The 13,415-nt window shown below is 36.8% G+C and overlaps 1 protein-coding gene across 1 annotated transcript in view; it reads right to left on the reverse strand.

Annotated features, from left to right (window-relative positions):
- LOC148950803 (alkaline phosphatase, tissue-nonspecific isozyme-like) overlaps positions 1–13,415 on the reverse strand; it is a 169,231-nt gene that overhangs the window by 49,229 nt on the left and 106,587 nt on the right. Inside the window, exons 3-4 of the mRNA XM_089090015.1 lie at positions 7,501–7,675; positions 4,751–5,001 (exon numbers count right to left, since the gene is read on the reverse strand). Coding sequence (XP_088946141.1) covers positions 4,751–5,001; positions 7,501–7,675 — 426 coding nt within the window. The remainder of the gene's footprint in view (positions 1–4,750; positions 5,002–7,500; positions 7,676–13,415) is intronic.

Consider the following 13,415-nt stretch of genomic DNA (forward strand, 5'->3'; position numbering starts at 1 on the left):
AGTTTCTACGACAACTCCTTCGATACGAAGTGCCCTGGTATGAAAAAAAAAACATTGTGCCAACATCGTTCTTTACTTAGGCAGCGTTATTGGGCTGCCTAAGATCAGCCTTGAGTATGGGTCACCATGTAGTCATCCCATTGTAGTTAGGTACATTGAAATTTTATCCCATTGTACTTAGGTACATAAGCGTCAGATTTGTTTATTTTATGGTAAAAGCATGAAATTTGGCAGACATGTGGAAAAAAATATGGAGAATCTGACTGGGGGCAGAACCACATTTTCGACTCGATTATCGTGCTGTTTTGAGTTTTTTGCGTATGTGAGGGAAAAATAGCTGACTTTCAGAGTAAGAAATTTCTTTGATCAGAGGTTTGTTTCTGACTAATTTGTCTCTCTTGATCCCAAAAATGTGCTTACTCTTTTAGTCCGATTTCTGGTTACTGAGTTATCATCATTTTCATCACTAACGCTCCGTGCACTTTTGAGTAATTTCCAATTTCTGAGTTTGTATTTTTCATCGTAATCGCATAGAAACTGATGATCATGTTAAGAAAATGTGAAGAATTGACTAAGTTGCAAGTTCAAATTTGTCTCCGCGGTTCGGCGCTACTTAGCGTTTTTCCACGCGAAGAAATAAACCTGAATTTTGAGAATGAACGATAACCGAGTTTAAGATCTCTTTTTTGACTATTTCGAGTCTCTCGATTCCAAATATGGGTTATTTTTGCAATCGGATTCTTGGTTCAGGATTTACCAGTTTCATAACCACGGTTTCTATGCCATACCTTGTTTCATCATAAAGATTGCTAAAAAAGAAAATGACGTGCTCACTGACAGGATACAGGTCGAAATCGGCTTCTGAAAATTAAAGCTACAAAAAGTGCACTACTGATTGTACTGATTATCACAACTTTTGCACAAACAGAGATCTGTGCATTTAAGGGAAGCTTTTGCACATTTGTACCTGTTTTGACATTTTGTTTTACAGCCACATTTGAGCAGTTCTTTGCAAATTGTTGCTGTCTCAGGAAGATTAGTCCAGAAAGGCTCCCAGCCGCCGTCATAATTCCCCCACCCATATGAACCTGGATCCAGTGGGGAAAGTTCCGGACAACGCGTTTGGTATGCTGCTCAAGAGCATTTGCTGTTGGGGGCAATCTTTCGATTCCAGCTGTTTTTTGTGTGAAAGGCTCTTTCCGCATACTGTTCACTTCAGACAAGCCACTTGATTTTTCGTAAAGAATGACGACGAATCGCTGGATTTCTCTAAAGAGACAATCTAGGAGCGGGGCTGCTGATGTACTAAGACTAACGAAAGTCTGAAGAATGGATTCCACAGCTTTTCAGATCTTCCAAACACCATGCTTACCATGAAAAGCAAAAGACGAAGTCGTATCGCATCCAGAGAATGCATGCAAACATAGAAGGCTGCAAGACGTGTCAGGTCCTTGACGACAATTAATATCGTGAATGGGCAGTATTTTCGTCTTTGCTCCATGCCCACAGATGACAAACAGGTTTCCCATCTGAAGCTACTGGAACAAATGTTGCAATCACAACTACATCAGAATCCAAAGCTCTGATGGCTATGAAATTATAGTCACCCTGGGCCTGATGGAAGGCATGGAGCAGCACAAGACTGTCACCTTCTTCGTGGTTGGTAAGTGTGAGACCTTTGGGAAAAGCGATATCGCTCGTTGAAATAACTGTATCTTTAAGAATGGCCACTACAAAGATGTCCTGCGATCCCTGGACTACCATAGTCGCCAAAAAATGGAAGACTCGACTCTTGTTTTCAGTTGATTTCAAAATGCCATGCCAGTTCATCCGAGGAACGGGGGGTTCGTCTGTGGTTTTCACGGCATAACACGAAGTTTCTCTGTTCTCAGGCGCTCCATTTTTTAGGCTGTCGTCGGTGTAGATGTCAAAGACGAGACCAATCCTTTAAGCGTCGGTTTGGTAATGTTGCTTTCTTATGTAAGTAGCGAAGTTTCAGTGAGCATATTCATCGAAACTAATTCCAGGCTTAGAAACGATGAGGTGTACTAGAACAGACCCTTCTAGTAAATATTGAGTCAATGGCTGAGAGACTGCTGGGTAGTGGCTATTCAAGCTCTGGCATCAAACAGTCAACTATGTCAGATTTTTTTTCAAAATTGTAGCCTTGTTAAACCTGCTAGTGATATTAGATATTTCGAGTCGCGTTTTAAACGCGCAAATAGCGCATTCATTCAGACCACAGTCATCACTTGCATATAAAGGTGAACCAGAGTTTGAAATATAGAAGTATGAAAGACAGTCTAAACCCGGCAATGTTGAAAGTAAGTGCATCTTCAGACTCAACATACTCGATTCAGCCATGAAAGATGCCCTATCTACTACCTCAATATAGAGAAACGAGTACGACCCGCGATGATGTAAATGACGGTAACTTGAAAACTACTAATCTGATTTCAAAAGTGGGCACATGTCCAGCATTAGCAGACATGAATCAACCAGATACATTCCTTCAAACTTTCAAATTCTTCAATTTCAAAAATAAACGATTTTTCGCGCGGAAAAACGCGGTGAAACGTGGAAAAACACGCTAAGAAAATGTAATTCTACCCCCTGCCAGATTTTCCATATTTTTCTACATACGTGTATCAATTTTCATGCTTTTATCATAAAACGAACAAACCTTACGGAAATTGGTACTAATCTACCTAACTATTGGTCCTAGCACTTGAATGTTGGTAAATTGAAATTTCAGAAGTTATTTGACAGCTATTTTTCTCTGATTCAAAAACCGTGACCAACGAAATGACCAACGAAATGTGGTGATTTTTAAATACGGTGACTGAAACTGCGGCATAACATTAAAGTATTGTTTTGATCATTTTAAGAAATTGAGAGGAAGTAGTCAGTCAGGACTTGTCCCAGTTAAAGATACAATACAGGCTTCGATTAATGTCAAGGCTTCAATTATTGTATTATTTTCTAATATCTGATGCTACAACAGATTTATACAGACTTAACAGATTTATATCAGCCATAAATCATGTTATTTTTACATGTGAGAATTGAAACTATAAAGATTTCCCCTTGAACTAACATCCATTAGTAAATGCAAAACTGGAGCATGAAAACACAGAAGATGTGCAAAGACATACAAGGAGAGATTTTTAATCAAACAGTTCGCGGTGACGAATTGTAATTAAGGAGCGATGCGGCACAATAGTAGCCGAAACTGTAAGAAATAGAGTCTTAATAATAATAGAACCATCAGAAGAATCAAATTTTGATGCTTATTCAAAATATAATATAAACACTCATGAAGTTTATTGTTAGCCTACACGTCAAAAGTTACGAGCCTGAGAAAATTTTTAATTTTTCAAAAAGAAGGAAACATCCCTAAGAGATCTAGTGATCATAATGAAAATCACACCATGACATTAAAAATATCAGAAAACCCTACTGTAGAGGTTTCACGCTCCTATATACAAAAACATCGAGTTTTGAAATTTTTGCCAGAAGCAAGATCACGGATGCGTGTTTATTTGTTATTTTGTTTGTTTTACAGGGATGATCGTTTCGAACCAGTGGTTCTGGGAGATCAGGAGAGAGCTCATTTGATTGGAAATTGAAAGTTCTAGTGCCTTTTTTAAGTTACCAAAAATATTGGAGGGCAAATAGCCCCCTCCCAACCTCTTCTTTATCCAAAATTGTCCGATAAAAATTCTGAGATAGCCATTTTCTTCAGCATGGTCGAAAAGTATAATAACCATATCTTTGAGGATGACTTGATCCTCCCATAGCCCCTGGGGGAAGGGCTGCAAGTTATGAACTTTGCCAGTTGCTTACATATAGTATTTGTTAATGGGAAGTATCCAGACGATTTCAGGAGGGATTTTTTTCTGGTGGAGGGTTAGGAGGAAGGGGTTACGGGGGAGGATCTTTCCATCAAGGACGTTTCCTTGGGGGAAGGGTATAGGAAGTATAGTGATATTTTTTTAGGGGGGGGGGTTCTGGTGGGGGCGCTTACTTGGAAGGATCTTTCCACAGAGGAGTTTTCGTGGAGGAAGCGAATTTTATATGGGAGGGGGGGGTTGGATTTCCCAGCATTAATTAAAACTGTCAAAAATTAAATATAAAAAACAAGTTTTTCAACTGAAAGTAAGGAGCGACATTAAAACTTAAATTGAACAGAATTTATTGCATATATGAGGGGGTTGTCCCCTCCTCATTACCTCACTTTTTATGCTAAAGTGCTTTTTGAATTTGTAAAAAGCTTATTATTCTAATTAAACGTTCCTTGTATATAAGGAGTCATTCTTAGATAATTAGAACAAAAAGTCAAACTTTAGCGTAAAGAGTGAGGTACCGAGGAGTGGGTAACCACCTCATTTACGGAACAGTTTCTGTTCATTTGAAGTTTTAATGTTGATCCTTACTTTCAGTTTGATTTTTTTTTTTTTTTTTATTCAATTAAAGAACTGAGAAGATGTCATTTTAAAATATTTACTTAATTTGTGTGAGTTTGCGAGACATTAAAGAGATGTTACTTGAATTAATATTCAACAGTTTTACAATACAAATCTATAGCCTTAAAACACACAAGTTCTGCAAAACGAAAGCCAAGAAATACAAAGTAAGCTTTTTATTTCAAGGGTTGTAAAGCAGCAGATACAATCCTTAATTTCATTATTTATTTATTATTTATAATTTTATTATTTTATTATTATTTGGTTATTATTTAGATACTTACGTTAATATTTCTTCCTGGTTCATCTTCAACAAGTTGTCTTGTAATGTCTTTACACATAGCTCTTCCTCCTGGACCACTTTTTGTACGCCCCCCAAATTGCTCATCACTTTGGTAAATACCACGTGATTTCACCAGTGACTCATCACGAAGTCGCGAGTCATCCTCCCAGTACCGAGAAGCCGAGTGAGAATATAGTGCCGCTGGAGTTCCATGAGTAACTCTGGTTGTCGTTACGAAGCCAGTAGCCTTTCCTTAAATAAAATGTCGTTTGGAGAAAGATATTAAATTGTATATTGATTTATGTATTCAATATAGACTACAAGCCGCAGTCAGGGTCCAGCAGATGTTAAGGTAAAATTCAAATATTCTAAAACTGGCTTGATCGAATACTGTATGTATCATTAAAGTTTTTTGACATTGTTTCGGATGCAACATGCCATAAAAAATAGTCCTTTGCAGCTTTCATAAGCCTACCAGGCAGGTACCTAGGCAAGATTTATATAAGTCCTTCTAATATGTCTAGCAATGGATTTGCGAAAAAAACTACAGAACCAGGTAAGTTTTGTTAAAAAAAGGTAAATAAATATTAAAAAATAAATGCAAGAAATCGAGAAAACCATGAAAATTCTGGGATTTACAGAGTCCTGAGATTATTTGTTTGAGCCCACTGTCCCCTCATATCAGTAGGCTACGACTCGTTAGAGTTACCAACGTATTTAAAAGTTACTTTAAAATATAAGCTTTTGCAATAGCTTGATACTTTTGATTGACCTCATAGCCCATTACATTATTTCTTAAATTATTTATGAATAATAATCTATATTCAATTAACTTTATATCAAAGACTATGCAGTACATAATGTTTGGTTTGGCTTCCATTTTTAGGAATAATAATAAGAGAAAGGTTAAGATGCCTGAGTCAATTTGTTCGGAGACAGGTTGTAAGCTGCCAACATAGTGCAATGTGACAATCCAACTAGGTTCAAGCGCTAGACAGGACTTACTTAAACGGGTTCACAAAAAAAAAACTTTAAAAGAATTAAAATTTCATCAGAGTGAGTAATTCGTACTGTTCTGGACAGGGGGAGATGGATGAATGTTGTGCATCGCTGCATCAGGGGAATTGATGCTGGGAAGAATTGTGAGTAGTAATTGTATTTAAAAAAGTGACTGTGCTATTTATAAAAAGTGACAAATCTTATAGGTGATCTTAGTCTATTTGCCAGGAATGTTCTTATTTGATAAAGATGGCTGGAAATCTCAAAGGTATGGTGTCAATACGTTGACTTATAAACAAGGGTGGCTCCTCGATTGGCCGTAACTCGTATCCCACGACTCATCAAGAAGTTTTAATCTTGTCGTGAATTTTATCAAATGATCTCAATTACGACCTGAACTGCTTAAAATGTTACGTACATTCTGTCCATTTTTAAAAGAGGAAAAAAAATTCTATATTTATTTTGTATATATGTTCATACCTATAGTCCTCTTTTATATAATTACTTATAGCTTACTTATAAGCTTACTTGTAAGCTCTCTGAATACGCCGAATTCTGAGAAACTCACAGAAATGCTTATTTCAAAAGAGGGAGGAAAGAACAAACATGATTTACATTCATCATCATTTCCTGCCAACATTCAATGTTTAGTATATCACGGGCCAAAAAGAAAGTCATATTGAGCTACTTGCTGTTTTTTTTCGTCCCCATAGTCCTCGTTTTCGCCTACTTATAGTCCTACTAAAAAGCTATCTGAATAAGCTGAATTCAGAAGCACTCCCAGATATACTTATTTCAAAAGAGGAAAGACCAACTAATCATTTATATTTATTCATTTTATCAATGTTCAGCTTATTCAATTTATTCAGTTTATCAGTTTTTCCTGATTATTCAGTCTATCAATATTCAATGTTCAATATTTCAAGGACCAGAAGACAGTCCTATTCAGCTACTTGCTAAAGGTTGTTTAAATTTTTCAGTCCCTGCAGTCCTCTTTCTTATACCTACATGTAGTTCTACTATAAATTCTCTGAATAAGCTAAATTCAGAGGCACTCACAGACATACTTACTTAAAAAGAGGGAGGATTAACCAAACATTATTTACATCCATCCAATATTTCCTAACAATATTCAATATATCACGGGCCAGAGGAAAGTCGTAATGAGATACTTTCTGAGATTTTTTTTCTCTAATTTAAATGGGTTATGGAAAAGGATTCAGCACCTCAATTTCGTCTTTTATGCAGAATTTCATATGCTTCGTATGGCTTGGGCGCAAATAGATATCCACGATGCTTACTTTTAAAAACAAGTATTATTTTTTTTTAAAAACAATAACAGTTTCCATGACAAAAAAAAATTAAAAGTTCTTAAATTTTAAAGTTATTACCAAAAAAAAGAGAAATTGATCTTAAATACTTCCCTCGTTTAACGAACGCTTCCATCCCATTTATTTAATGTTATACTTAAAGTGCTTAATTCGGCCAAATACATTACGTGGATAAAGGTCTCTTCCAGGAGGAAATAAAATAAAACGGAATGCATGGTTATTATACTAACAAGGGTTTTTTGTTATCTGGAATTAGCAAAACTGACCTTTGTCCTTAAAATTAGACAGATCATGGAGTTTGCAGTGCTTGCAGTATCTCTTCGGAAGGACGGAAACTTTCAATCTCACCCTCGTATTTTAAAGTACATTAGCCTGTAGTATGGTGCATAGCTTTGCAGTTGCTTAAAATAATTGCTATTACCTTGTTGCTGTGCCCAGTCGAATATTGAAGGAACTCTTGAACTTAACGATGAAATGCAATCTTCAAATTTTCCTTTATTATTAAGTCCTATAGTTTCCAGGTTAGCCTTGACTCCGCAGAACAAGGCAGTGGCACTAGAAGCAGAATCGGGTATCTGACCATCATTGGCATAGGTCTATAATAATATATAATAAATAACATCACAAAGTCATAAGTCCTGAACTAATTTGACATTGACGTTGCTTAAGATTATCAATTTGCTTAAGATTTAAACGGCGTTTCCTACCTAGTTCAAATAAAATTTTACATGTTTTATAACGTTACTATGGAAATTTCCATAATTGTGTTATCCGGTAAAAGAATATGACTTAATAAGGTCTCACAATAATGAATTTACTAATAATTCCTTGTACAATTTCGAGCATAAAGAAAACCCTGAGATTCTGGTACTAAAATTCAATACTTTCTGCAAAATTGAAAGGTAGAACCTCAGGTCCCAACAGAATCAGAAGAGGCGTGAGGCAGTGGAGCATTCTTAGTCTTCATATTTTCAAAAACACAATCTCGAAGATTCCGGACCCCGCCTCTCCCTCTCTTTTACTTCTCAGTATCAACCTGCCTTACCTGACATACGCTGACGACGTCCTTCTGTTCAAAAGATCCACAGATGACTTGCAGGACAACCTGAATTGATTCCACTGTGACTTCCTTTCTATAAGACTTTCTATCAACAGTGATGAGTGCGAGTTTTTAAGCTTCAATGAACCGAAAGGCGATTCTGTGACCAATGGCAACCCTGTAGTCCCACCGTTGTCGCAACATCAATGTCTTGGTTTCAAGGTTGTAAAAACAATTGGTAAAACCAGTCAACCCATTGTTAAGCAAACAAACACCGCTGTTAAACGTACTTATGGGTCTGTACTGCCGAAATGCGGACGATACGTCAGAAAATCTCAAGCTTCAATTTATTGTTCAGTTTATCAGCCCCATTTAATCTACCTTGACGTTGTGTCCTACCGTGCGTGTCATTAGTTAAATTCACAACGTAAATTTTGTAGCTCACCCAGAGTGATTCTATTTGTGAGTACTTCTCTATATTCTCTGTATTGTGAAGATTGCAACGAGTTTCGAAGATCTCAAAACTATTAATGAATTCTCTTTATGCCACATACAAACAAGCATACCTAGATCATGGCTTTGAATTCGACAATAAAAAGTTATTTGATCCCCTAAAAGAATTGCCACTGTCAAAATGCCTTCTGTAATGCGAATACTCTTCGCATTATGACTCTGGGGAGCTATGCCTCTGGGGGTGATAAAACTCCTTACAGCCCCAGGTGTCAAGTGTTGTACTTTATATAAGTTGCTAATTGTTTATATATAGGGTTGGTTATAGAGAAATATGGGCATGTTTTATCTTGAGTCTCCAAAATGCTAAAGTTATGAAGGTAAAACTGTTGGAAAATTTTGAAGGGTTGTCTTTCATACGCCAGAAACATGAAAAACTTGATAAATATTTACTATATTAATCAATAAAAAGCACTGGCAATTAAAACGGACAGGAATTAATTAAAATAAAATGTTCCGAATAAGAAATTTTTCGAGGAAAAATATAGAGCCATACTAAACTTAAGACCCAAGGAAATAAATTCCTATGATAACACAATTCAACGGGTAACTTGTAAATTATAATTATGTATTTTATTTTTGATGTCTAAGACATGAAAAAGAAATAAAAAGACTCATTTTATAAACCAATTAAATAAAACAAGTTTTTTTTACTGAAAGTAAGGACCAAAATTAAACCTTAAAAGAAACATAAATTAATACGAATATGAAGGGGGTTGCTCCTCATCAACACCTCGCTCTTTAAGCTAAAGTTTCTTATTATTCTTAATAAAAGCGTATTATTTTTCTAATTAAAAGAAAATAGTGTTTAAGGAATCATTCTTAAAGAATAAGGACAGAGTTCAAACTTAAGTGTAAGGAGCGAGGCGTTGAGGCGGAGCAACCCCTGTCATATAGGTAATAATTTCTGTTCGTTTTAAGTTTTAATGTTCCTCCTTACTTTCAGTTGAAAAAACTTTTTTTAAATTTAATTTCTGATTGTTTGTTTTTAAATAGTGCTAGGAAATCTGGCTACACCTACACGGAAAATGAATGTGCATGAATGTGCACAAATGAATGTGCATTGTCAGTTTAATATACATATACTGATATTTAGAAATCAATAAGAATTCCAAACAGGGATAGGTCCTTTTATTAGACAGTGAAACGAAAATATAAAACAAAGACTAAATATTTCGATGACACAGTCGGTCATGATCATCAGTAGAGTTACTAACTTATCAAAATTAAAACAAATTGCTTATATACTAAACAAAAAATCACTTCTGGGTCAAAGCAAGTTACCGGTTCATTGACTTAAAAAGTTCACTAACTATTCTTGAATTTTTTAATACTGCGTTGAATATTCTTCTAATTAAACATGAAATAATGCTGAATTTACAGGTGCTAAATTTATCATTTTATTCTTGTAATAGCAAATGAAATGTTGCTGATTCTGAAGTTGGTCTGTCATCCCTATATATACGACGTTATCGTCGTATATATGTCATCGAAATATATGTCAGTATATGTGTCACCGAAATATTTAGAGTCTTTGTTTTATATTTTCGTTTCACTGTCTAATAAAAGGACCTATTAACGTCGTATATATGGGGATGTCAGACCAATTTCAGAATCAGCAACATTTCAGTTGCTATTACAAGAATAAAATGATAAATTTAGCACCTGTAAATTCAGCATTATTTCATGTTTAATTAGAAGAATATTCAACGCAGTATTACAAGATTCAAGAACAGTTAGTGAAATTTTTAAGTCAATGGACCGGTAACCTGCTTTTACCTGCAATTTCGAAGATACTTGTACCAACTTTACTTAACGCAGTATTAAAAAATTCAAGAACAGTTAGTAAACTTTTTAAGTCAATGGACCGGTAATTTGCTTTGACTCGGAAGTGATTATTTTAGCCCTCCAACCACTTTTGACTTAAAAATGGCACTAGTCACTCCAATTTCAAATCAATTGAGCCCTTTTCGAAGTTTCAAAGAAAACGCCTTCTATAAAAACCTTAAATGCCCCCAGGGAATAACTTATAACCCTTGCCCTGCGGGTTATGGGGGAGTGTCCTCCTCAAAAACATATTTTATATCTGGAAATCAACTACGCTGAACAATATGGCTATATCAAAATTTTGATTGGATGTGTTTGGGGAATGATGGGCGTGGGGGGGGGGGAGGGGGGCTAGTTGCCCTCCAATCACTTTCGACTATTAAAAAGGGTACTAGACCTTCGAAGTTTTAGTCAAATGAGCCTGTTTTGAAGTTTTTACGACAACGCCGTCTATAAAAACCTTATATGCCCAAAGGGCATAACTTAAAACCCCTGCCATGAGGGTTGTGGGGGAATTTCCGTCTCAAAAACAGATTTTCTATCTGGAGATCAACTACGCTGAACAAAATCACTATGTCAAAATTTTGATTGGATGTGTTTGGGGGAATAATGGGCGTGGGGGGTAGGCTAGTTGTCCTCCAATCACTTTTGATTATTTAAAAGGGCACTAGAACTCTCAATTTCCCATCGAATGAGCCCCTTTTGAAGTTTCTACGACGACCCTTTCTATGTGAAGTTTCCTGCTCTAAAGTAAAAAAATAATACATAGTACATTGTGCCAAAATTTTTCTTATATGCCCTCAGGGCATAACTTAAAAACCTTTTCTCCGAGGGTTGTGGGGGAGTGTCCTCCTCAAAAACATATTTTCTTTCTGGAAATCAACCACGTTGAACAAAATGGCTATCTTAAAATTTTTATTTGATATGGTTGGGGGAATGATGGGCGTGGAGGGGCTAGTTGCCCTCCAATCACTTTAGACTATTAAAAACGGCACTGGTCCTTTGAATTTACAATCGAATGAGCTGTTTTTGAAATTTTTATGACAACGCCTTCTTTAAAAACGTTATATGACCTCAGGGCATAACTTAAAACCCTTTCCCTGAGGGCAGTGGGGGAGTGTCCTCCTCAAAAACATATTTTCTATTTGGTAATCAAGTAGGATGAACAAAATGTCTATCTCAAAATTTTGATTGGATGTGATTGGAGGAATGATTGGCGGGGGGGGGGGGCTAGTTGCCCTTCAATCACTTTGGACTAATAAAAAGGGCACTAGCCCTTTGAATTTCAAATCGAATGAGCCTTTTTTGAAGTTCTACGACAGCTCCTTCTATAAAAACCTTATATGCCCCCAGGGCATAACTTAAAACCCTTGCCCTGAGGGTTGTGGGGGAGTTCCCTCCTGAAAAAAATATTTTCTATCTGGAAATCAACTACGCTGAACAAAATGCCTATCTAAAATTTTTGATTGGATGTGTTTGGGGGAATGATGGGCGTGGTGGGGGGGGGGCTTGTTGCTCCCAAATCACTTTTGACTATTAAAAAGGGTACTAGGCCTTCGAATTTCCAATCGAATGAGCCTGCTTTGAAGTTTCTACGACAACGCCTTCTATAAAAACCTTATATGCCCCCCCGGGCATAACTTAAAACCCATGCCCTGAGGGTTGTGGGGGAGTGTCCTTTTCAAAAAAATATTTTCTATCTGGAAATCAACTACGCTGAGTAATTTTTCAGTAAAGTGCAAATTTTGTTTTGGCCTTGGGAAGGCATAGGGGTTTTGCACCCAACTTATGTTAATTTCTGCTCGTGTGGTGGTCAGAAGTGGGCGTGTGAGGAGGGTTAGTTGCCCTCAAATCACTTTCGACTATTAAAAGGGTACTAGCTCTTTGAATTTCAAATCGAATGAGCCCTTTTTTAAGTTTCTAAGACAAAGATTTCAATAAAAGCCTTATATGCCCCCAGGGTATAACTTATAGTCCTTGCCCTGAGGGTTGTGGGGGAGTGTCCTCCTCAAAATAAGCTTTCTACCTGGAAATCAACTACGCCGTACAAAATGGCTATCTCAAAATATTTATTGGATGTGTTTGGGGGAATGCTGGGGGGGGGGGGGGCTAGTTGCCCTCCAATCAATTTCGACTGTTAAAAAGGGCAGTAGCCCTTTGAATTTCCAATCGAATGAGCTTTTTTTGACGTTTCTAAGAAAACGCCTTCTTTAAAAACCTTATATGCCTCCAGGGCATAACTTAAAACCCTTGCCCTGAGGGCTATGGGGGAGTGTCCTCCTCAAAAACTTATTTTTTATCTGGAAATCAACTACGCTGAATAAAATGGCTATTTACAAATTTTTAATGGATGTGTTTGGGGTAATTATGGGCGTGGGGTGGGGGGGGCTTGTTGCCCCCAATCACTTTCGACTATTAAAAAGTGTACTAGTTCTTCAAATTTCCAATCGAATGAGCCTGCTTTGAAGTTTCTACGATAACGCCTTCTATAAAAAACCTTATATGCCCCCCGGGCATAGCTTAGAACCCTTGCCCTGAGGGTTTTGGGGGAGTGTCTTCCTCAAAAACATATTTTCTATCTGGAAATCAACTACGCTGAGTGTTTTTTCAGTAAAATGCAAATTTTGTTTTGGCCTTGGGAAGGCATAGGGGTTTTGAGCCCAACTTATGTTAATTTCTGCTCGTGTGGTGGTCAGAAATGGGCGTGAGATGGGGGTTAGTTGCCCTCAAATTGCTTTCAACTATTAAAAAGGGTACTAGCCCTTTGAAGTTCAAATTGAATGAGCCCTTTTTCAAGTTTCTACGACAAATATTTCAATAAAAACCTTATATGCCCCCAGGGCATAACTTACAGTCCTTTCCCTGAGGGTTGTGGGGGAGTGTCCTCCTCAAAAATAAGTTTTCTACCGGGAAATCAACTACACTGAACAAAATGGCTATCTCAAAATTTTATTGGATGT

This window comes from Artemia sp. Qi Xiang Cuo, chromosome 6, assembly GCF_049724085.1.
Source record: "Artemia sp. Qi Xiang Cuo chromosome 6, ASM4972408v1, whole genome shotgun sequence".
In the NCBI taxonomy this organism is placed as follows: Eukaryota; Metazoa; Arthropoda; class Branchiopoda; order Anostraca; family Artemiidae; genus Artemia; species Artemia sp. Qi Xiang Cuo.